This window comes from Larimichthys crocea, chromosome XIII (genome assembly GCF_000972845.2).
Source record: "Larimichthys crocea isolate SSNF chromosome XIII, L_crocea_2.0, whole genome shotgun sequence".
In the NCBI taxonomy this organism is placed as follows: Eukaryota; Metazoa; Chordata; class Actinopteri; family Sciaenidae; genus Larimichthys; species Larimichthys crocea.
Genome location: NC_040023.1, coordinates 36,126,224 through 36,152,631, shown reverse-complemented (window position 1 = coordinate 36,152,631; position 26,408 = coordinate 36,126,224). Strand labels below are relative to the sequence as shown.

Below are 26,408 nucleotides of genomic sequence, written 5' to 3'. Positions count from 1 at the left end.
GTGCTAGCGTTACGAGTGTGTGTGGTTGTTGCGCTGTAGGTGGCTGTCTCCCTGACCTCTAGTTGTGGCAGTGTGAGTTTTATAGTGCGCTGGGCCTAATTGTTCTCTGGTCACACAGCCCCACTGCTTTATGCTGCATGTGTGTGTGTGTTAGGGCTTAGTACGTCCTACATCGGGCCTTTGCTAACAAACACACACACTCTTGTACACGTCCCTACCCCGAGCCAGGTGTTGTGTGTATATGTGTGCGAGTGTTAATGGAGATATCAGATTCAGCCAGAGGAGAAAACACACCTCGAGCACACCGCGACATCACGGCTGAAAATGAACCGAAGCCATGAATGCTTTCAGGATCGTTGTGGCTGCGTTTAAACACTCAAAAGTTTGAAACGGCAGTCGGAGCTGCCATAAAATACGTAACCCAAAAAAAATTCTTTTTTGTTAACGGTGAGCTGCTTACACACATTTAACCGTTTGGCTAATTACATTTCCTTTGCAGCCAGAGAAAAAAGACTTTATAGACTCCAGCTGGCTGATGTCGGTTCTCTTGTGTACACAGAGGAAAGGTGTCGGTAAAGCCGAGTAAAGGTCTCAGTGTGATGTGAGCGATTAGGGTGTATACTTGTTCATAATTGTGAGGCTAAAAGCTGTCACAAGTGGTGATGAATCACAGGAATGAGGTTAGCCGAGTACATTTACTGACGCTCCTCCTCTAACGCCGTGTTAGAAGGGGCGGCGCAGCTCGGTTTGTGTGAGGGACTTGGCTTGAGAACCGGAGGGTGGACGGTTCAAGTCCAGTAGGACCAAAGTATGGAAGCTGGACTGCAGTTATGTACTCCAAGTAACAAATTAAATATCCTCCGCAGCAAACAAACCACTTGATAGCAAGAAGATGAATCTCTCTGTCCACTAACGATAAAAATCTCTTTCTCCATCAGGTCACACTCCTGTGTATCCAGTCCATGGACGGGATGCTGTGTTCTTCGAGCAGGACAGCTACACCTTCGGCAGTTCCTTCCCGGTTTCCTGCTGCCCGGCCCGCTCATCTACAACCCCAGAACAGACAGCTTCCTTACCGTTTCCTCTGCGCGCCAGCTGGAGAGCTACAAGTAGTGTTTTTTTAAATAATATTCATCGTGATCAATGCATTATGGGACATATAGAGAGTTAGAAAAGCAGAATTACTCCATTTCTCTCATCTCTTATCAGGTTTAGATTGATCATTTTTCCTCCCACCACGGGAAATGTACAGCAGCAGAGGAAGGTAGCATACACTACAGAATTAGAAAAAAGGCAAAAAAACACAATAAAACAGACAGAAATCATCTAAACCTACATAACACGACAAAACATCACCCTTCAAACAGACAAGCACTGAGGATAAAAGTGGCATGTATCTATAAAAAGAGTATTGTAATGCAACAGTGACCTGATACATATAATAATATTATTATTATTAACACATTACGGTATTTGAACGTTCCTTAAATGTTCCTAAACTTCGTTCCACTCCCGAACATTATCAGGGAAACATTTTAAAACGTTCACACCTTTATGCAGACACTTTTTGGAATTAATAACCCTCCTAAATGACGGCGACTCCACCCAACGCCTCCCGTAAATTCTGGTAAGTTATTGCTAAACTGAAAGTATCCACCCGTTTCCAGAGGGCGCCTGCCTGCAAGCTGCCATTTTTCTGAGAGACAAAACACACACACACACACACACACACACACACACACACACACACACACACACACACACACACACTGCTGCAGCAGCGTTTGTATTATGCACCCTTCAGGGCGTGTCTGCGGTGTGACAGTATTGTCCTTCAGCTTGTTAACGGCCACCCTGAACTCCGCTCATCACTCAAACACACACACACACACACACATGTTTACATAGCATAGGTGTGTAGGAGTGTGTGACTTTTCCAAATCCTTGGTGATAGCTGTAGAGTGTGTGTGTGTGTGTGTTGCGCTGTAGGTGGCTGTCTCCCTGACCTCTAGTTGATGGCAGTGTGAGTTTTAATAGTGCGCTGAGGCCTAATTATAGTTCTCTGGTCACACAGCCCCACTGCTTTATGACTGCGTGTGTGTGTGTGTGTTAGGGCTTAGTACGTCCTACATCGGGGCCTTTGCTAACAAACACACACACTCTTGTACACGTCCATACCCAGAGCCAGGTGTATGTGTGTATATGTGTGCGGAGGTGTTAATGGAGATATCAGATTCAGCCAGAGGGAGAAACACACCTCGCAGCACAACGCGACATCACGGCTGAAATGAAACAGAAGCCATGAATGCCTTTCAGGATCGTTGGTGCTGCGTTTAAACACTCAAAAGTTTGAAACGGCAGTCGGAGCTGCCATAAATACGTAACCCAAAAAAATTTCTTTTTTAGTTAACGGTGAGGCTGCTTACACACATTTAAACAGTTTGGCTAAATTACATTTCCTTTGCAGCCAGAGAAAAAGACTTTATAGACTCCAGCTGGACTGATGTCGGTTCTCTTGTGTACACAGAGGAAAGGGTGTCGGTAAAGCCGAGTAAAGGTCTCAGTGTGATGTGAGCGAATTAGGTGTGTATACTTGTTCATAATGGTGAGGCTAAAAGCTGTCACAAGTGGTGATGAATCACAGGAATGAGGTTAGCAGAGTACATTTACTGACGCTCGCTCCTCTAACGCCGTGTTAGAAGGGGCGGCTCGGTTTGTGAGGACTTGGCTTGAGAACCGGAGGGTGGACGGTTCAAGTCCAGTATGAACCAAAGTATGGAAGCTGGACTGCTGTTATGTACTCCAAGTAACAAATTAAATATTCCTCTGTAGATGCAGGAGCCCAGCAACAAACCACTTGATAGCAAGAAGACGGAAAGTCTCTCGTGTCCACTCTATAACAAATGATAAAAATCTCTTTCTCCGTCAGGTCACCACTCCCTGTGTATCCAGTCCATGGACGGGATGCTGATGTTCTTCGAGCAGGACAGCTACACCTTCGGCAGGTTCCTTCCCGGTTTCCTGCTGCCCGGCCCGCTCATCTACAACCCCAGAACAGACAGCTTCCTTACAGTTTCCTCTGCGCGCCAGCTGGAGAGCTACAAGTAGGTGTTTTTTTAAAATAATATTCATCGTGATCAATGCAATTATGGGACATATAGAGAGTGTAGAAAAGCAGAATTACTCCATTTCTCTCATCTCTTATCAGGTTTAGATTAGATATACTTTATTCATCCCACCACGGGGAAATGTACAGCAGCAGAGGAAAGTGTAGCACACACTACAGAATTAGAAAAAAGGCAAAAAAACATAATAAGCAGACAGAAAGATCTATAACCTACAATAAACACGAAAAACAATCAACCTTCAAACAGACAAGTACTGAGGATTAAAGGGGCATGATATAAAAAGAGTATTGTAATGCAAAGTGACCATGATACAAATAATAATATTATTATTATTATAACACATTACGTTATTTGAACGTTCTTAAATGTTCCTAAACTATCGTTCCACTCCCAGACATTTTAGGAACATTTTTAAACGTTCAACCTTTATGCAGACACTTTTTTGGAATTAATAACCCTCCCTAAACCCTAAAATGACGGCGACTCCACCCAACCGCTCCCGTAAATTCTGGTAAGTTATTGCTAAACTGAAAGTATCCACCCGTTTCCAGAGGGCCTGCCTGCCTGCAAGCTGCAGGATCTGTGGAGTCATGTGAGGTTACCTGACGTTATCCACCTTCTCCACTATCAGCTGCTGATGGTTAGCGAGCGGCGCTGACTAACGCTTCACCATCTTAAAGGCATCTGCTCTCACTGCAGAGCTCGTCTGGACAGAGCAGAGCACACACACACACACACACACACACACACACACACACACATACGCACACACACAGTTTGATCGGAAAGTACCTCACTTTAATGTAAGCACACGCACACTTCCCATTTCCCTCTGGCTGAGGCATGGAGAGCTTTTAGAAGTCTTACAGACTGCGTGGGTGTACGGTATGTGTGTGTGTGTGTGTGTGTGTGTGTGTGTGTGTGTGTGTGTGTGGTTTTCTCTCCCAGCTGTTTGTTATCTGGATGCCCCCCTACCAGTATCAAGAGATTCTCCAGACTAGAAACACTGACTTCACTCCTCTCCCTGGACACACAGAAACACAGCCCTGTGATGCACATTCTGCAGTAAATCACACAGAGCAGACACTAAGTACCTTCACATACGCGACAGCGCTGCATTATTTACAGCAACAAGCTTGTTATTTCCACTGTGTGGCGTGGCGTATACACCCTGAACTAACCTAATATCTCTGGATTCATTTAAATGCAGCTCTGTACTGCAACTTTCTGTTGACTTGAACTCACTGCTGAATGCACGTAAACATTTAGTGTGAAGAAATGTGCGTTAATCCAGGCACGGTGGCCGGTTCACTCCAACGAAAGCGGCTCACCTGTCCGAGTTTCTCCTGCATCTTGCATGAAAGTAAAACCTGATGAAACGATGGATTAGTGCATTGACTAAAAATGAAGCAGCCATATAAATAGCTTGAACCCCAAATTGCTTTCTTTTCTTAGCAAAGATCATTTGCACGTCAACATCACAGACTGTGTATAAATCATAAACCTGCATTCCTTCTAATGACCAGCAGGAGCAGCTCTACCAATAAGGTGGCCGTATGGAGAAATGACTTCCCTGTTCATTTATTACAGTTTCTTCATGAGTTTAAGGTCTCAGTTACTAGTTTTAATGATGTTTATTTATTAAATTATGTTCCCATTTTGAGTAAAATAGATGATAAAGCAGGGTATGCTTTAGGCCGTGGCTAACTTGTGATTGACAGATCATTCTAATCGAGTCGAAGCTCCTTCTTCAGAAAGATATTTTAGCGTACTGTTAAGCTGTAATGCGAGTAAGTTTATGACCAGGCCGTCCGGCATTTATTCCTGGTGGTATCTCAGCTATCGGCCTCCACACTCTTGTCCAAATATGGGCACTACTGGCTCCAAAACATCGAGATTCAAAACTGTTGTCCACTGACAAATGGTTGACGTCACGGTAGGTTTACACTCAGTCCAAATACGAACTAAGATCTGCAGTTCAGGAATATTCGCCCGCAGAGACTTTCGCTTCACAATAAAAGCTGATGTGAAACAAGAGCAGCAATTAGTCGTAATGTAGCACAACAGATTCAGTCCGGATAGGAGAGCATTAAAAACTGAAATGCTTTGTAGTCGACATGGAACTGAATGGACTGGAGTAAAAAGTTACCGATAGTTTGAATCAATAATGATAAGCACTGGAAGTGAAAGCTTAACATCGCTCCGGGTTAGTTTTAGATATATTATAGACTTAACTCGCGTGGTATCGAGCCGTGCCATCACATCTTAAGAGAAATCTACACCAGGCTGATGTGTTATGGCTTTACTGACTTTACTGACTGTTTTATATATATGTGTGTATATTCCATATCAGATGGCGGGGTCAGGCCTTCACTGCCTGTTATACATTTAATATCAGATGACTGGTCAAACTGTTCTGCCTCACTCTCTGTTTATTTAGCCTGTTGGACCGTCTCCTGCCCTGATGAATGAGAGCTTGATTTTGGTTTTGTGTGTGAGTGTGTGTGTGTGTGTGTGTGTGTGTTGGCGTCAGCTTTGAGATTTTAGTTTGTGTTTATCCATGACACCGAGAGAGCATATGCATGTAGTGTGTGTTTGTATAATTTGTGTGTATGCTCGTACGACGTATACGTTGAAGGTAAATGAGCGTGTTTGTTTGTGGAGTTTTTTCAGAGAGATCCTCTTTCATATAAATGAGAACAGTGTTTCTTCAGCCTTAGTGTCCTGCACTCTGCATGATGACTGATGCAGCATACACACACACACACACACTCCTGCACACACACACACACACACACACTCCTGCACACACAGAGTCAGGCCCTACCAAAACTTTGTCCACGTGTGTGTGAGAGCACACCATGTTCACCACACATACTTCTAAATGGCAAACAAAAAAAACGTTCCCAAGTGTGTGTCACTGCCAGTGGTGTGTGTGTGTCTGTGTGTCTGTGTGTCTGTGTGTCTGTGTGTGTGTGTGTGTGTGTGTGTGTGTGTGTGTGACTTGTTCTCCTTGCTCATGTGTTAGGCATGCAGGCGAATAATCAGATTTTTTGCGGTTTTTCAATGTTTCTCTCGTACACACGGTGCTTTGTGTGATTTTACCCTCTCTCATAATACTTAAATCAACATCCAACCAACCACCGGTGGATGGAGCTGAACACACACACACACACACACACACACACACACATGTGCATGTAGAGCTTTAATTAATTCATGCTCCCTCATACCCCATCATTAATAAGACATCTAAGTGAAGGGTGGAATAGAACTATCAAAACAGAGTCAAAGAATACAGTTATTTTATGGTGTTGTTTTAGTATTATTAGGCTGAATTTAATCCATTCACTCATTCAGGAGCCGGCCCGTCGATCCATCGAGTGTTACTTTAAAAGCTTCAAACCACTGACATGTTTAATATATTTTTTAGTCCGTTTTCTTCCCCAGGAAACGGTCACAGTGCGATGAAAAGGTTTCTTTGCTGGCAGTCATCCATAACGCAGCTCGTTAGTCCGCTCGCTGTTTCTCATAGAAGCTCGGCGGGCACAGCTACTGTGCGGACGAGTTCAAAACTATAAATCAAAGTTTAGAAAACACTTCATTTGCTGTTTTATACACAGTGTTGTGGGGAATTCGGCTCACCTATGCTAATCTGCTTTATGCATATAAAATAATAAATAGAAGAAAGTGATGTGTTGCTACTTTTCTCCAAAGTATGATCAGTAATGGGGTGTTTGGGCGGCTGACTGGCATACGATGAATACAGCAGCATAGCTGTGTCTCAGCTCGATACGACACACTGACTCTCAACAGGTTGCAAGAAGAGCTACAGGTGCTCAAACAAAACAACTCTACAGACACAAATTTTAGATTTTTGCTCTGTCGTATTCGACAAATTCAAATTTTGACCCCGACGATGACTCTAGATGAAAAGTAATCAGCAAACACCAAGTATTAGATTTCATGGCATCTATCCGTGTTGAGACTTTTCACTCTAAGTCAGGTCATTAGGATTCATCCTCTGTGGACCATGAACGTCTTGTCACGGCACTCCATCTACTCCTCTAGACCGAGGCTTCGGCGGCCGCTGTAGTTTCTCCTTCATCTTAGGAAGGAGAGGATGAGGCGAGGGGGTTGTAATGCAACACATCAAGAGCACGAGAGTTAAACGTGGCGTGGTGTCAGTTTGTCTAATTCGTTTTCTCACAAAACGATGCCTATAACACGGCAGCCATATCTGATTATGGCCTTTTACGATTTCAGACCTGCCATCTTTCATTAACGGCACGCTTGTGGTCCAGATATGTAACGCCAAGTGAGAATAGTGTGAGTGGATAAATCAGCAGTTATGTAGTGTTTGGGCTGCGGTTCGGATTCGGGCTGGGTCGGAGGTTTGGAGCTCTCTGTTCATCCAGGTGTTAGAGGAGAAGGGATAGACTCCTGCCAAGCTGCCGGGACTGCCAGCGTCTTACTGGAAAACTCCTGATGCCGAAGATGCCAAAAACAACTGACCACAGATCAGTCTGACCACTTAATCCTCCGTCAGATGCCAAGAGCTCACTGATTAAAACTGATAGACTGCAGTTCCGGGTAATAGCAGGTCAGCAGCTTGTTGACCGACCTGACAGAAGCTGTAAAAGAGAAGGGCCAATATAGGACGCTAGCAAAAATTCAAAACGTTCCACAGTGTTCGACTTTATTTCAGTGTTAATAAATGATGTGTACTACTGCCCTGGCCTTGCAGATGGAATTTCTCTCAGCAAAAATGGCTGGTGTTGTTGTGGTTTTGGGCTAATGGTAAAAGAAGCAAAATTTGTAACCAGAGAATCACTAATTTGAGTCTTTAGACTGGCTGTGAAATATCTGATGGGGATACTTACAACGAGAAATACTCCCTGAACAGAAAGTGTGCTCGATGAAAGCAAATCACGTCCAGCTCCTCCAGCAGCCAAGTTAAAATAGAAGAAACCTGTGCAGTGTTTTAATGGTCAGCTTAAGCCATGATTTTGAATGTGTATAAGCAGCTGTCTGTGTCTCTCTGACTCCCAGGTATGAGACGCTGGCTGTGGCTACAGAGGCTGAGAATCGACAGGATCCCGACATGCCCCTCAAGACCGGAGGCAAGAGGCTGATGGTGAGTCCTGAACACACCGGAGAGACACTTAAAAACTTGACGGATGTGCGTGCGGCAAGATTGTGTTGTCACTTTCTGTCATAAACACAGCCTCACACAGAAATCTTTGGAATTTTTGTTTCCCCCAGTCAAATGTAAATAATCCAACTCTTGGACAAATGTATCCTTTGTGACCTGGATACGTTCCTGGCAACCATCCGGAGCAACGCTAGCACAAATAAAGATTTCTGGGTTGAGCGTGTTAAAGGACCAACAAACACTGATTTCATATCTTTAATATGCAGAGGGAGGACTCGAGTTGAGGAGTTGAACTAGTTCAAATTTATTATCATACCTCACACCTGCTATTTTGAAATGGTAGTGCACTGTAACCCTGTGTGTGTGTTCTCCTCCAGCCTGATTGGACGTTTGTCCTGGGAGAACAGGCCCTCGACCTCTCCGTGCCCTCCTTCTCCCACTCCTCCTCCTCCATCTTCGTTCTGGGCGAGAGGAACCTCTACTGTCTCCGCGACAACGGCCAGATCCGCTTCATGAAGAAGCTGGAGTTCAACCCCAGCTGCTTTCTGCCCTACACCTCAGGTAAACCTGAAGTAGTACAGCAAGTTAAAGCCAACTATAAAGATTCACATTTATGGCTCTACAAGCTTTTTGTTCAGCTCTACTCCTGCACTCCTGATCCTCTTAAGGACTTAAATTCAGACAGACATATACCTCATATGCCTCTGCCGGGGTTTTACAGAGGAAATAAAAAGGGATCCATCATGTTTCTGGTGGCAGTGATTGGTTTGCAGGCTGTTTTCTCCTGTAAACACACAGTGCAGATGTTAGATTACCTCACAGAGGGCAAGAAGTCAAAGGGCATACTTCTTAGTCCTTGGCAGCTAATTGGGAAAAATGAAAAGAAAATTAAGCTACAGGACTTGTTGTTCTTGAAGGATTTGGATGCAGGACGTTGTCTTACACAGAACTGAGCACTGCGTGGATGGTGTCAAATTCAGCCAGTGAGGCAACTGGTAAAGCTCCGATGTGTTCAGCCCGGGAGTGTAGTTCAAAACTCACCGCGCATCACTGCACCTGCCACAACCAAACAGTTGAAAATAAGCGAACACAAAAAAACAAAGTGTTCTGCGCCGTGCGGTGGCCCGGTGCCACACGGCTGGCTCTGCAGGAAGCTGGTTTTGGCAGAACATGATGGAAAAGCCGGAGTAGCTCTGCTGCATGCATTAAAACAAAAAAACCGAACAGACTACTGAACACACTGTAGTATATAAACATATGGTGCAAGATGAATGGATCACGTAATAAATTCAGATATATAGATTGATAGATAGTACACATGATATATCATGGCTGCAGTGAATACCATGTATGTCCTTATTTGGTGATTTTTTTAAAAAGAAGTTGGCAGGTTGTGAAGCTGTTTTCCCGTCATCATTCACCCAGAACGTGGCAAAAAAACAAAACAAAACTTAATTTCCTGCAGCAAGACAATATAAATAAATCCATAAAAAAACTGAATGATACATAAATAAAATACAGTTCTTTCTTTGTAGGTCAGAAAGGGTTTGATTTGTTTAAGAGGTCAAATCATCATATCAATCGTCTGGATGATACAGTTGATTAATATGGTATAAATACATACACACACTTTACAGAGCTTGGTAATTGGTTCCAGACCTGAGCAGTGCTCCCTGCCCTCACCTCATATGGATCATGTATAATGTGATGATTGTGCAGCTGTCTAGTAACTAATCCTGAGGCCAGAAACACTGGCTACTGCTGCCCACACACACACACACACACACACACACAATGGACAAGATTTGATGTGTGTGTGTGTGTTACGATGATCTCAATGTGCCAACAGATCTTGGAGTGGTCCACTCCGGTTTACACATTTCCTGTTAGAGTCTCCAGCGCCTCTTTTTTTACTTAGACCTCATGTCTCTCAGGACAGTATGGATGATTTTCTTCCACACAAACAGTCTCATTATTCAATAATTAGCGTTTAGGAGTGCAGTTGTATCAAATTGCGGCAATTTAGCAAAGTAGACGATCACAAATGTGCACACAGACACACACACACACAGATGTGAATCTATTAGTTTTAACTTTTAAGTGAAAGGCCACCTGATGTTTTGTTATGATCCAAAAAACAAAATCACATTGAACCCATCTGGATACTGAAAATGACTTTGTGTTTCTGTCTGATCAGCGTGTTTCTGATCAGTCTTGATCTGCAGTAAACCAACTGCATCACACTCTAGAGAGGAGGAAAGTGGTATAACTTCACCGCAGCCTGATCCTTATCAACCCCGAGCAAAATTAATTACCCAGATATGGTTGGACCTCCAGAGCGGTGCATAAATACAGTAGAATAAAAGTTCTGTGTCAAACCCTTTGAGCATGCAGCAATAAACAATCCTTTTTTATGAGCAACAAAAAGGTTTTTGTCTGGTTCAGTTTACGCAACAATGCACCATAGAACCTCTTCTGGGAGACGTTTGTGCACTTGATGTGAAATCCGCTAGAGAGCTGACAGATGGAAAGAGAAAATAAAAGAGGATGTGAAAAAAAAAAGCAAAAAAATAGACCGGAGGAAGGATCCAGAAGGGAGAATTGATTGAGGGATTGCAAGAACGGCCAAGAGCTTTCTACTGATATCTGTTTTCAATTTTGGAATTAAAATATCTCAGCTTTCAAAGTGCCCTTCACTATCTTTTCCAGACATTATTTAGATTATTTAAATTGCTCTTGGAAATCAGCTATAAATTTAATACGTGATGTGCCAGTGCAACAAAAGTATCTTTTATTGGGACATGATTCCTGTCAACAATCAAAACCACATAAAAATCCCCACATGGCTTCAGGGATCACTCCGCCGCTGCACTCTTGTGTGTCCATGTTTGCTCTTGGGTTTATTGTTAACAGACCAACATTTAGTGCGACTGTTACTGTCAGAGCTGCCACCCAACATTCAGTAAGGGTGTTTTTTTATGCTGCAGGGCCATTTAGTGGATCTCCACACAACCCTTCGTGTTGAGAGTGTAGTGCAGAGAAAGGCGAGACAAAGGAGAGTGATTCCTAATGCTTTCCTTCTGGCCTGCAGGCTCACAGCTGCCTCTGCTGGACCACTGCCGTCTCTCTCCCCGTCAACCTCCCTCCGTCCATCCATTTCTTTTTCTCTTTTCTCAAGCTTGATTGGCTTGACTGCACATCAGAAACACACTCCAGTTCAGCTCCCGCGCTCAAACCACAATGAGATGGTAAATCTCTCGGTTTGAAATGAAATGATCCCTACTTCAGGAAACCAGACAAGATTAATACAGATTACTGGATGGCTTGATTATGAAATGAAAAATAATGACAGCATGCAGCAGTAGAAACTCACTCAAAAGAGCCAAAGCACATCTCCCAAAGACTGAGATGAAAGCTTTTTCTCTACTCCATCATTTTATAAGACTATTTTTAGGCGGGCACGCCTTTATTGGACGGCAGTGGTAGAGAGGCACAAAGACAACACGGAAAGGACATCCATCATCTGTCCCCGGCAGCAATTGAAGCAGGCACGTTACGTCCCTTTACGTGTCTCAGACCACTTTTCTTCTTCAAGGAATGATGACACACACACATTGAGGGAGAAAAGAGAAGTAAGGAGTGTAACCAGGGGCAGATGATTGGAAAATAAAGAAATAGGAGAAAAGAGAGGGGTCGGGAAAGCAGGTGAGAATAAAAAGGGTGGTGAGAAAGGTGAGGAGGGAACAAGAGAGTAGTACAAGAGAAGCTGAAGAGTTGAGGGAGAGGGGAAAGAAAAGAAGAAGGGAACGGGGTGGGGGGTAAGAGCTGTAGATTGAAGAGTAGCCGAGGAAAGGATGGAAAGAAAAAGAACTGATGTTTGGGGGGGAAACTCTCAGCTCGAACACGACGGCAGAATGTAGCTCGGACCTTTATAATTAGGTTTGTAATTATAACGCTGATGCCGAGATACAGCAGAAGGTGTGTGTGTGTGTGTGTGTGTTTGCTTTGATGTGGCACCAGCACACACTCTGTCATTTTGACCCCTGCAGTGTACCACCCTGCTGACCGCCGTTACCATATTATAACTCGGCATCCAACTGTGTGAGCGAGGTGTGTTTGTTTTGCGTGTGGCCGTCACCTCAGATCTCTCTAGGTGGTAACTGCACCATTGGTGGGATAGACTGGACATTTGTGTGTGTGTGAAACATAAGTAGCAAAACATAAGTAGTATTTATATTTAATGTTTCAAGCCCTGAGTCACAGGAGAAAGTGTATATGTAACTTTAGTTATATATACACCTAAAGCTGACCTTGTCTTTAAAATGAAAGATCTAAATGACAAAATTCTATATACAAACCAGATGTGAGATGTGAAGAGATGATTTTTCTTTACAGGAGAGGACAAGTTTCACTCATCTTAAAGGGCAATGCCACCCACCACAGGAATTTGTTATTTCTGTGCCCCATGGTTGGATTTGTGACTCTGCACCACTTTTTTCCAAAGCTTAAAAGTTAGAGACAAAACCCTTGAATTTGTGCTGCTATGAAACCGAGGCTGGGTTTCATAGCAGCAAAAGAAAGAAAGAAACTGCAGTTTATATTGTGTTTCTAACAGGTATGACGCAGATTTAAACCTCATTTGGTTTTTGTGATCAATCATTTATTATTTTTTACTTTAAAATAGAACGTGGGTTTGCAGAGTAATTCCTTTTGGCCTGTTTCGGGACGCAGTCATACCGGTGGTTCACCCTCTCAGTACATACACACATGCAAAAACATGCATACTTCTGTACAAATGTAAGAGGAAGGAAAGAAGGATTAAATAAAAAAAAAAGCTTTTATGTCTATAGCAGAACTCGATTTTGCATAATCAATTCAGCGGTTATTTGCCGAGAAGAGTCGTGGACGTTCAAAAGAATTAACTGAACTGTTCTGGGGTGCTAGTCCAGTTCAATCCTGTTTGTTCCGTATTGAGGTGAACCGTATTTATTCACACATTCTTTGTGGTAGGTGTTTGACAGCCCTCTTAAGGTTGAGTGACATTAAACAAACCAGGAAGGAAGAAGGCGACAAAGGTTTTCTGCTTAACTTATGGAAAGTCATCGAAAAGTCTTTGAACTTTACATCAGGAGGAGATTGTTCTATCACGTCTCCGTCACAGTCATTCTGTGGTTTTAGTAACGTGAGCCCGACTCTTATCCTGGAGGCTTTTTGTACCGTTGAGTTCATTGTAAGTTACTTTCCTGAAGAAAATTCTCAAAATGCATCAGCTCTGTTCTTCTGTCTTCTTCGTCTTCTAACTGTTTTTTTTTTTTTCTAGTGACCGATGGCACGACCAACCTGTTGCTAAGTAACCACACAAACATGCTGCTGGTTTACCAGGATGTGACTCTGAAGTGGGCGGCCCAGCTCCCCTTTGTGCCCGTGGCCGTTCGCGTTGCCAACTTCCCGTGAGTACCACCTCCATCAAAACAAAACATCTGATGTCACAGTTTCCTCTGAGATAAATCTGAGAACCTACTGACAGACGGACTGACTGGGTTACTGACAGCCGGACCACAGTGGAACCAAAAACGGTTTCCTTTTGGAACCCCTTCACGGCTCATTTACTGCAACCTCCAGGAAGGATAGGCTCATATTATAGAATGACGTGCATGCAAAAAAAAAAAAAACAGGTCAAACAAGGTAACAAAACTAGTCTTATTGTTAAAGTATCAGGTGACTTCACTGAGATCCAACTTACTGGGAATTTACAGTGGGAGAAAACACACATTTCTGTTACATAACACAGATGTTCTTGGTGGAATATTGTAGTAGTTGCCATGCTATACATAAAAAGCAGAACACTAGCTGACCGTCGCCTGTTTGTACCTCTGAGTAATCGCTGCCTTTAACCTTAGCAAGTCGTCAGCAGCGTACATGAATGAGAGATTTATTCTTTTTCTCTGGCAAACACAACACATGGCCCCGCTGATAAATTTAGACCTTAACAAGCTACAACACAGGTACATACACAGAAAGCACTTTTTAAAGGGGCATAAACATGCTTCTGTCGCTCCAACGGAAACACACAGGAGTGGACGGTAGCTGCTTTTGGCTTTTTAGCTTTAGTCTCAGGTAGCCAGACCTTTCCCCACAGCGCTGGAGAAAGGCTGCACCCATTATCGTTCTAATAAAGTGTTTCTGTTTCTTCAAATCAATCACATGCGGCAGTGCTAGGCACAGGATGAGGAACTTTTTATGGTGGAACATTTGCACTAAATCCCAGAAAACGATAAGGTCGCTGTTACAAAAGCTGCCTTAAAAGATGTGATACTGTTAGCGACTAGGTTAGGTTAATTTCTATTGAAATTAAGCTATGAGATTGAATATAATTTGTTTCAATATCATCCTTCTATGCAGTCATGTTCATGCACATAATGTGCACATGCATAGCCGTGATTAAATGAGCTAAAATGTGGCGGCAAGATAGTCAGTGGAGGTAAAATAAATGGTTCAGAAACACTTGTCGTGGCTCCAAGTGGGAAATATTATGAAGAGAAGTTAGGTCCAGTTCTTGAATCTTGATCAGTCAATAATAATGTGTGAGCTGTCTGTAGCTGAACAGGGTCGGCCTATGCTACTGTATTTTAAAGTCTGTCTTCACGGTGGTACTCGGAGTTTGTTGTTGTGTTTTCCTCTAGCGACTGAAAGTCGGCCAGTGCCAGGCTTGTACCAGCAGCCCAGTTTCCTGCGATCGAGGCCAGGTTAGCTCTGACCTCCAGCACACAGGAATAAATGGTGCTATCGACACTGTGCGGTGGTCTGCCAGCATCACCTCCCGTATCCTCACACACATTACATACCCACGAGGTCACACCTCACACGGCGGTTTTGCTCCCCCCCGGTGAGGCGCAAGTGTTTTTCCAAACGGAGTTTCACTCTTACAAGTGTTATCTCACAGGAAATGGCAAATTATACAACACACACACACACACACACACACACGGAGAAAGCTTAACATGCTCATATGTGTGCATTTACACAGGTAACACACACACACACACACACAGCAGGTGTGTTGTTGTGTTTATCAGCTTGTGAAATCCAGTGTGTGACTTTTTGACAGGAAATGACCCGAGAATATCTTCCAGCTGGCCAATCAGAGCGGAGCAGGGAGGGGCCAGCCAATCATTTGTCTTTTTTTTTCCGTCAATTTGATACAATTACAACACAAAACACAAACATGGCTGAAAAACGATGTGTGTGTGTGTGTGTGTGTGTGTGTGTGTGTGTGTGTGTGTGTGTGTGTGTTTTTTAGATGCAGCAGATAGTGTGTGTCTGGGTAGCTGTTTGGTTTAGTTTGAGGCTGTGTTGTTTTAAAGCACTCGATCTTGTTGTCTCGTTCAGTGTGTCGGCAGTACAACACACACACACATACACACTAATGTACACAAAACAAACACACACACACACATACACTCCAGCAGCTCACTGTGAGTATCTGTGATTTATACCAGTGCTCCAGGAGTCTCTGCTTTGTTTTTAGGGGAGCAGTATTGAATTTTATGACTTAATTCTGCCAAAGCCGGCTTTATAAAGCGTCCACACCAACTACAAGTCCAAATTTGGACCAGATCTAAAACAGACCAGAGGAAAAATCAGATCCTGGCATGCATACATTGATCCAAAGGAGTGTTAGACTCAGTCTTGAAGGAAAGCGACCCATTAAAAGGGCATGATGTTCAAGCAGTTTACACTCCCATCTCTTTACATTAGAAGGAATACATGGATTCGAGAATCTGGTCAAAAATGCTTCATGATGTTAAGAAAATTACAGCAAAAACCGATCGCTTGTTCTTCTACACATGTCCAAAACGCCCACCAAATGTCACCCAGCTCTGCAGCATAACCTCCCTGTAGGGGAAAGAGTGTGTGTGTGTGTGTGTGAGCTATTGTCTTTATGAACACGTGTATGTTACTACAACAGATTTTTCTGAGTCTATGATTAGACTCAGTCACTTCATGTGAGCAGATCAGGTAGTTATCTAATCGCAAACGAGTGTAAGGCACACACATAAACTTTACTCCTCCCATATCCACTGATTTCCTTAATCATGGTCTGTCCTCACTTTCCTTCTGATAAAGTTTAGCTGAAATAAACTTCTTATCTCAAAAAACTTGGAGTCAAAAACCAAAGAAAAGTGTCAATAGGTGGAAAGATACGACAAGAGCTCACCCGCCAAAGTACTGAGTGAATTATCGATCCCGCTTTTGATTTCAGTACTGTAAAAAAAAACGAACGCTGGCTTCAGCCGGTTTTGAATCTAAAATTCAAATCGTGACACTGTTTCTGATCTGGACAACAAAGAAGCACATGTGCTTGTGTTTGTGGCTAAGTGTAAATGGAAGTGTCAAATGGCATCTGGATCGTATCTGAATCTGAGACACTCGGAATGACAAGTGTAAATGTTGCGTGTGTGTGTGTGTGTGTCTGTGTGTGTGTGTGTGTGTGTTTCCGCAGCAGTTAAACTGAAGGTTTTATGCTCTCTCAGACACCCTCCTGTGCAGGTGCGGAGCCAGCCGCTGCTCTAGACCTGAACCACCACCCCCAGTGTGTGTTTCTGTGTGCGAGTGTGTGTTACCACCTCACTGGACTGGAACTACAACACATCTGCAACCAGTTAACACACACATACACACAGAGTTAACATACATTATTGCATCACTCGGCATTTCCTCTTGCTCTCTTTCTTTCCATCTCGTTTCATATCATAAACCAAGACTGAGCTATACATGTTTCCCTCAAAGCATGAAACGAAGTCATGATGCTGAACTACAGAAGACATTTTAGACACACAGGTTACAAACAGAGAGGGCACACTAGGTAAAAGTTGTACATGTTGTTGAGTTCTCTCCTCTCCTCTCCTCTCCTCTCCTCTCCTCTCCTCTCTTGTTTTCAGAGAGTTGAAAGGAGTCGTGATCAGTCTCAGCTCCGATGGACACCTCCTCTGCTCCTACATGGGTACGGACCCCTCCTTCTTCTCCACGCCCAAGGTGGACGCCAGGGAAGTCGACTACGAGCAGGTGGATGCTGAGATGAAGAAGCTGCAGAAGTACATCAGAGAGGCCAGCAGGACTCAGGGTGGGAGATCGATCACTGATCACCTACTAGATTTGTTTGTTTGTACTAATTAGTAAACATGCACTAATATGTCCTTGGGCCAAGTTATCAGTGATCTGTGCAGAAGCGGTGACACTTGATTAAGTACGTCTGACCTGCTGTGACTGGAGGACAGCAAACATCAAAAGATTGACAATAAAAACAGGAAAGTCAATCAAAAACCGACAAATTAATCTGTCACCTCGCCACCACGAGTCAAAACGTGCTCCAATGTGTTCAGCGTTCCCACCTGGTAGCAATGCAAGAGAAGAGCGATCTCATTCTGTCACATGAATCCTGATCCATGAATGATTCTGTCACTCTGTGAAAATGTCTCCAAGGCAAAGCAAGTTTAGTGTCCCGATACCTAGAGACTAATAAAAGTCATTACAACCACACAGGTTATGACACTTTAAAAAATGAAGATGCTCCAAGACAACCACGAGTTCTCTGGGGTGAAAAAAAAGAAACATTCTTTATGGGCGCTGCCACTGTGAGACCACAGGGCAGTTAAACTGCTCACTAAAACCTGTGAGTTATGGCTCCATTTAGCAGTGTCACCTAATACAAGTGGGCATGAGATGAGAAGTTTCAAATAATCTGGGTCCAAACTGTTTCTTATATAGTGTAATAAACAGCCAGAAATGTGCAAATATGTTTAAATGTCTTAAATGTATAATCAGTTATGAAAAGTGTCATTGATTCACCTCTTTATAGACCAATGATCAATGTTTCAGGGATGTTTGCTTACAAAGCAGCTCTGGTTTTGAGACTCTAATCATCAATCTGTCATTTTAGACATTCTGCCTAAAAGTGATGCTGAGGACGACCTCGTAGTCACAGCTGCTGTGTCCCCCAACATGGACAGCCAATCGGTAAACACACAAATACACACCTGTGCACGTTTACTTGTGACAACCGTAAGAACACACCGACAGACTCATCATTCTGTTTATCTCTACCTACAGCTAGCACTGATCCAAGATATCGACGGTGTGCCCATCCCCTCAGTAACCATCCAGGTGAGCTGTGGCTGTCCTTATTGTTTCCAGCTTTATTTTTATCTCTTCTCATCTTTGTTTTGTCTCCATAACAAATTTTTTTTTCCTCCAGGTGAAGGTGAAGGCCAGCTGTGTCGTACAGTCCTCTAAGCTGACCGTCAGCATTCAGCCTCCTCTGGCCGTCACTCAGGACCAGTTTGTCCTGGAGCCAATGGGTCAGTCAATATCAGCTTTTCTTTCTTATAGTAGTCTTCTAACCTCTCAAAGTGCTTTTACAGGACATATCTCATTCACCCATTCATATAGATTCATACACTGATCAGGAGCAATTTGGGGTTCAGTATCTTGCCTTCGACACTTCGACGTGCAGACTGGAACCACCTATCATCTGATTAGTGGCCGACCCGCTGTACCTCAAAACCACAGCCACCCCTTTGTGTGTGTGTGTGTGATTCTTTGCCCTCCTTATTGTCCGCTCCGTTGTATTTCTAAGGATCGCAATCCAGAGTATGCCTCAGTTGTTTCCAACAGTACTGTGAACTATAGTGCAGTTCTGATGAGGAGAACAGACAAGAAATACACATTTCTCACCTACCTCGAGCAAAAAATGGCTCCCAGGTGAAGGCAAGTTTAGTGTCCCTGCACCAGAGTCTAATAAAAGTCATTACAACCACACAGACCATGAATTTAAACACTTAAAAAACGAAGATGATCCAAGACCAAGTAGCTGGAACTGTTCTCTGGGGTGAAAAAGAAAAAATAGCATCGAGACAGCAGCATAAATGGATAAGTGGCTGTATGCTGGCGAGATAGAACTTCGATCGATGAAAGAGAAGGTAAAAAGACGACTAGAGGAAGGAATGACATCAAATCTGACAGTTCTAAGAAGAGCACTAAACGTAGTTAAACTTTGGTACTAATCTGGACAAAGCTTTTTGAAATCAATCCATCAGTGAGCGAGTGTGTTGCAGCCAGCAGAAGCTAAACTGGATGCAACGTCACCATCAATGCGCGTCCATTAAAAGTTGTTTTTGCCACTGACAGGCTCATATTGTTATTAGGCGTGTCTGACAACACTGTGGAAAGAAGCACAACAGACCGTAAGGAGACGCCTGTTTACTGGTTCTAATTCAGAACTCTTTGACCCCATTAATCACACAAATATGGGAACATGAGGTCCAACAGAAGTTCCCCTTTAAGTTCATTCTAAGCTTCATATTTTTTAAGGACGTCTGGCGTTGAGCTCGTTCTGTAATAGAGCTTCCATCGTCTAATGTCACTTTTTCTCTGTCACTCACTTTCTCATTCATACGTACAGCACACACACAGTTTGTCAGCTCCTCTCCTCTCCTTCATCACGTCCTCCTCCACAGTCTGAAGTGACTGAGCGAGCGAGAGGTGTGTGTGTGTGTGTTGGTGTGTATTTGTTCAACCCTTATCAGCCTTTACACTGTGTGTTCTGTTGTCTGGCTGTCGGGGAGACTCTGCCACCTCGACCAGATGGTGCGAACTTTGATGTGAGTCACTCAGACGCTGCGTACACACAACCTCCTCACCCCGAACACTGATATCTGCCGTCGGTCCATTAAAAGAACATCACCCGTCCCGTGACACGACATTTGCTTTTCACTCCGAGCCGTTTACTTGTCGAGCGTTCTCTGTTTCTTCTGTTTGACTCTTTCCACCTTTTGTGTGCACGTTGACATGCTAACGTAAATTTACAGAGTGTGTAATGCAAACCAGTCGGTGGGAGGCTTTTATCCTTTCTGGTACCACGAGAACACACATTTAAAAAATCTGTGGCCGCGTTGGGAGTTAAACCTCTCACCCTGACGGTGTCGATGCCTTGCTCTGCTTGTTGTGGGACTCCTAACGCTGTCTTAGATCACACGTACAGTTTTTCTGTTTCTGCGGTCTGAACCAAGAGTGAAAAAATCTCCTTTGTTGCGTTTGATTTTGCTTCAAGTTGCCAAACTATAAGCAAACCATGACTTGGAACGAAGAGCGAAGTGACTCATGAGGAGCTTCATTATTAGAAGAGTTTCTGTGACTTATCGTGCCAGGTTAGAGAACACGTACCAGTCCTTTCTTAGAGCTGAGAACGTATCACTCAGAAGCTGATGATGGGGACTTTTGTTGTGATCGTCCTTCCAAGCTGCCAGATGTTGACATTTGTCTCCATGCTACCCAGAATCCACTGTATTTTTGTCGCTTTGTGTTGTTACTAGCGGGAGTGAAGCGCATGTCCGCCAGATTTCGAATGCCTTTGTTCTTTCTTAGCAAAACAAACTCAACCGAGAGCATTTTTCAAATTTGAAGACTCGATGTTTGAAAGTTGCTCTGCAGCAGCCCAGAAAATCTGACTCAGGTCCGCCCTTTAAAAAAACGGAGGTCGTTACGCATTCGGCAAGCAAAGGTTGAAATCATCATAACATCTGTCAATCAAACGTCACACCTCAATGTTTCCAGGAACAGATTTTTTGATGTCTGTCTTGAAGTATTTGGAATTAGTTGGAAAAACATCCTCGATTTTGTTCTTGCAACTTACGAAATAGCCTGAGGTGGATTTTGCCCTTTTGATTAAGAGTCGATACACTTCAACGGAGATGGAAACACGTGAATGTTGAACTCATGGCTCTGTAATAGATCCATGATTGTTCCACACAAAATCTGATGTGACCTTCCTCACATTATGACACGAACTTCAAGTTTCCATCCTGTTTTCCGAATCGTTACTATTCCGTCATCTTGTTGTGGGGGCCACCTGCTGCTTATCTTAACTCTAATATTTGGGTAACGGTAGTGGATGGAAGCATTCCCTCATGTTTTCTTTTTCTAAATTAACTTGTTGCTCTCATGCAGAGAAAGTTTGAGTAATTGCATGAGTAGAATGAATTTATATTCCTTTGTTACATCCCAGAATGGGATATTTCTCTCGACATTACAGGAATGTTATTGCTGGACCTCCTGGTTTGTTGGAATTCGGCGCTTCGCAGTTTAGAGCATACATAATACTGTCAAACTATCCTGTAATTAACTGAATCATCATTGTGAGGGTGTAAATCCCACTATGGATTATTCGGTATGAGGTCAAGTGATATAGCGTGGATTTTTTGAAGCCTCGTCCACATGCGCAGAAGCTGGACCAGCCCCAGAAATATGTCATTTTTTTTCCTCCGAAACTGCTCTCGACATTTGCGGAAACCATCATCCATCAAAGAGGAGCAGTCACAAAGTTTTTTTTTTTTTGAGAGCGACCAGTATGGATTGTGAATTTATGATTTCAAGATGTGAGCGAGCATTCTCAGGCGGTGGGAACACCATCCATTTATTGTGAGCCCTGAATCAAACTGACCACTGCTTTCCCATGATTCATGACGCGTCTATGCTGAAATATAATGCGCTTTACCACAGCGCATTCTTATCTGTACATATACTATACACGACCTCCGCAACTGTTAATTCAAACATGATGCGCGTTTAGCACAACACGCAGTACGTTTCCTCTAAGTTCTTGTGTCAGTTTCCACCATTAATAATGGTCACATAATTTTTTTTATATGTCTTACATTTCATATTTTGGCATATTTTACCCAGCACATGCTTCTTTGTTTCAATATGTCCAAGTTCATATGTTAAATCTTTTATTTCTGTCATAGATTTTTACCAAACGTGCTCATAAAACTGTGTATATATATATATATATATAGTTTCATGAGCATGTATGCATCTGCAGAGCCACATTTGCATTTTTTTCATTAATATTCTGTAGAAAATCAGTCAAGCAATATAAATTTGAAATGACAAAGCAGCCAGACGCCAAAACGAAGAGGCCATTACACCCAATGATACACCACGTATTCCAAACAACTCCAGCCAAAGACTTCAAAACTGACTCTGTGTGTTTTAAATAAGTCGGTTTCCATCGCTGGACTATAAACAATTAATAAAACCTTTTAAATCCGTGGTCTCATTTGGGGATTTCTGTAAAAGAAAATCTTACATCTCATGCTGGAAATGCAAATGACTTTTCAAGAGATTTCACTGCCGCAGAACACTTTCCAATTTTGTTATTAAGTCAGTAGTGGTAAGTAGTTTCCAACGTGATGATAAATGAACATGGCTGCAGTAAACATTTCTTCTGTTGTGTTTTTACACACCTGTAATTTGGTTCCTTTGGTCCACACTGTTGAAAAAATGTTGCATTTTAGTTTAGTTGCGTTTCCTGTTCATCCTGACTCTTACAAACAAACCAACAGGAGCAAACATGAAGTTATACAGACTCGCACCGAACTCTTGATTGGACAGTTTTTGGCGACTGCCATCGTGCACCATCAGGACCCACGTGGGGAGATCAAATTCAAGTGTCTGCACACAAAGAAATAATTGATAATAAGCGTGATTTGTATTACCAGACTGCAACTTGAGCACGAGTTATGAATAATGACTGACAGGTAGAGACAGGATGAAGAGGTGGCGTCTTGTACAGGAATGATTGGGGGATTATTACTAAGGGATCGCTGTCAAACTCTTTTTAATGGACTTAATAAACTGACAAAGCACAAAGGATCAGCCTTTCACCTGCATACAGGACCAGTCTAAAGTTTGGATACACTTTCTCATTTAAGGGTTTTTCTTTATTTTTATTATTTTCTACTTTTGTAGATGAGCACTGAAGACATCAGAACGCACACTCTCCATCAGCTCGGATGAGCACTGAAGACATCAGAACGCACACTCTCCATCAGCTCGATGGTCCTGTACGTGTTACAAAATGATTTGACTGATGATGAAATCTCTCCCTGAATGGATTTCATAATGGAAAGAAAGATTTATTTGGAGTTTGAAGTCGTGGTAAAATCATTCGGTCTGCTATCATCTAATCCTGCGATCGCTCCGTTTATTTCCACACCACAAACGAACCACAGCAGAGTCTGTTCCGAAGCGGACCGTAACCATCCGGTCTCGGTCCAGTTGTTTGGTCCATTGATTAACAGCTTTCACACAAACCCAAAAGCAGAGTCCATTTTAACCGAGGCAAACAGGTTTGAAAGCACTGCAACATTCACTACAGAGTTATTGGACCTAACGAACGAATGACTCATTTCTCATTTTCTGCGACCGACCTGAGCTTGGTTTGGGAAGTAATAATGAGAGCTTCCATGTCTGAACAGATAATAAAAAACATGCCAACAAAAACTCAAACTTAATCAAAAGTAAATTTATTGAAGGAGATGCTTAAAAAAAAAAAAGAGTTTTTCTTGTTGGCAGCAGCTCTCAACATTTCACTGTTTATGTGGAAGATCAGAGGCTGTGACTCACTGCACCGTCACGTTTACACCACCAAAGAGAAGCTTTGTTTACACGAGTTTAGGTATCGGTCAACCGGGTCAGATTCAGAAGCCTCTCTCAGAGAGACACACACACACACACACACACACACACACACACACACACACACACATACACATACATACATATATACATCCAAGTCATATAAATACTTTCACATACATATCCATGGACACAAAAGCATAAACGCATGCACGTGTCATCCCAGTGTACTGTTTAAATATAGACACACACACACGGAGTGAAATAGCCCTGTGTGTGTGTGTGTGTGTGTGTGTGTGTGTGTGTGTGTTTATGTCACGCTCTTTTGTCTTCCTGCACACAGAAATCTGGCGCTGGCTTCCACTAGTCAATCAACAGCTCTCTACTGTGAAACATGAGAGCCACTGCGCACACACACACACACACACACACACACACACACACACACACTTTGTCTTTTCTCTTTGGTTCTTCCCCTCCCCTCCTGTCTCGCGCTCCCTCTCCCACCTAAGTTACCCCTCGCTGGCCTGCTTTGGCCCGGAATGGCCTGGCACAACTCAGAAGCAGCAGGACCACCTAGGCTGACCCCTTACTAGTCAGATTTGGCCCCCAGACCAGAGTGTTTCACATCCGTTACGGTCCTGGAAAATTAGGAAAAAATAAATTAATGCAGGGTTCGTGAGTTTTAATGAATGCTGGGATCTGGCTCAGGAGGAGCTGGATCTCAGAGTCAGTTTACTCTGTGATTTTGTCCAGAAAATCACACCCCGCTTTATGGATTGCAGGGGAAGTGGCTGAGCTGTAGATGGAACACTGCCTGGTACACACTGTATGTAAGTACATTATGTACGCAGATGTACGTCGTGCACCAATAAAAATACACAACAGTAAAAAGACTTCCATTAGCAGGAAATGTTTCATTCATTTTAATGTCATGCAGTCAAAGTGCAAATGCAGAGCCTGCTTCCAGATGCTCTGATTCTTTCAGTAGTTCAAGTAGATCTTGATGGTTCCTGGCTGGAAATCAGAACCGGCCTCTGTATGTTCAGATTCAGAAAAACTGTGACAGAGAAATGTGGATAAGATTGACAGACAACTCATGACAAACCACTGACTACATCTGCATCGACTGAAACTGTTGTTGATGTGACAGGATACGTCACTTTCCCAAACAAAAATCTACTGCCGTTAACATAACTTATAAATAAATTAATGAATAAATGAAATGGCCACTCAGTCTGATTGGACTATAGGGAAAATAACTAGTTTGTACAGTGTGTTTTTTAAGTATTTATAGGAGTGTGTGTGAAAAGCCAGCCGTCATAACGAGGCTTCTTTTTTTTTTAGCAGCTTTGTAAATAAAGAAAAATGAGAAGTTAGAACAATGCATGCATGCTCACCTCTGTACAATAATATCTATTAAAAGCCTCCGTGTTCAGAAATGAATGCTCTCCTGTTCTCATGTTGGAAAGGTGAAGCAGGAGGCGCCCTCAGACACTGTTGGGCCATCAAACTTAATTAATGAAGTAATTATTAAACAAACCAGACTATCAGTGAAAATGTTTCTGGTCAGATCGAGAGTTCAAGATGAGATAGAACAGTTTCCATCATGTTTGTATTATTTAGTAAAGAAAAACAAATCCAGCTCCATAGATCAATGTTCTGTCATCTGCTCGTATCATATATGAATCTCTGTTATTCATATACAGTACGACTCTCTCGCTTCTGTATTGGTTCTGTTTCTCCTTTTCTATAATTCTGATGTCATTTGATGACTCATTTCAACCTTTTTTTTTTGGTAACATAAACACACCGAAGGAAAGGAACAGACACGAGTAGCTGTGACAGAGCAGCGGGTGTTGTGGGAAAAATGTGGCAGCAATTTAGAGAAACCGTTTTGTAGCAACATTAATACCAACAACCCCGCTGCTGCCGCCGTGACACCTCCGCCGTCTGTTTCTCGTCATCACTTTATCTCCGCGTCTCGCTCTCACCTGATCATTTTCTTCCCTCCTACGCTGCGAACACGCCGACGTGTCTTCACACACACTTGCACAGATGCAAACACGCTTAACCGTTTTTACGAGATTCATCACTTTTGGAACAGTGAATGTTTTTGTCCCTCCGCTACAGCTGCTGTGTGTGCGTGTGTGTGTGTGTGTGTGTGTGTGTGTGTGCGTGTTGCTGTCGTCCCATGTGTCTTTGATTCTCTGGCTCAGTGTGCGTCCACACTTGTGTCTTTGTGATATGTGTGTGTGTGTGTGTGTGTGTGTTTGGTATAAGTATGAATGTCTGCTCCAGTTTATTTCCAAACCTTTTTGAAGGGATTTGTCACAGAAAGCAAAGGACAATAAAAGTGGTCATGTGTTTGTGTGTGCATGTGCTGTTTAATGTTGGGGTGGAGGTGGTGGTGGTGGTGGAGGTGGTGGGGGTTGGTTGTGTGAGGAGGAGGAGGAGGGAGGAAGAGGAGGGGAGGTAGCGCCTTCTGACTTTTATTGTTATTTCAGTTTTTATTCGTCTCAGATGGCGACTCAATCCCCTGTTCACCACACACTGCCTCCTTTGTTCTCCCTCTTTCCTACTCTCACTCTCTCTCCCTTTAACTTTCTCTGCTTGCACTCTTTCATTTGTCACGCTGTCCCCCGATG

At 43.1% G+C, this 26,408-nt stretch overlaps 1 protein-coding gene across 3 annotated transcripts in view; it reads left to right on the top strand.

Moving 5' to 3' along the window:
- bbs9 (Bardet-Biedl syndrome 9) overlaps positions 1-26,408 on the top strand; it is a 177,430-nt gene that overhangs the window by 15,786 nt on the left and 135,236 nt on the right. For all 3 annotated transcript variants that reach the window (XR_003463585.1, XM_027286875.1, XM_027286874.1), the window contains exons 6-13: positions 2,930-3,104; positions 8,181-8,265; positions 8,661-8,844; positions 13,604-13,733; positions 17,226-17,407; positions 18,224-18,300; positions 18,394-18,447; positions 18,539-18,641. Coding sequence is in view for 2 of the 3 variants with exons in the window: in XM_027286875.1 (XP_027142676.1) it covers positions 2,930-3,104; positions 8,181-8,265; positions 8,661-8,844; positions 13,604-13,733; positions 17,226-17,407; positions 18,224-18,300; positions 18,394-18,447; positions 18,539-18,641 (990 nt within the window). In the remaining variant the exon portion in view is untranslated. The remainder of the gene's footprint in view (positions 1-2,929; positions 3,105-8,180; positions 8,266-8,660; positions 8,845-13,603; positions 13,734-17,225; positions 17,408-18,223; positions 18,301-18,393; positions 18,448-18,538; positions 18,642-26,408) is intronic.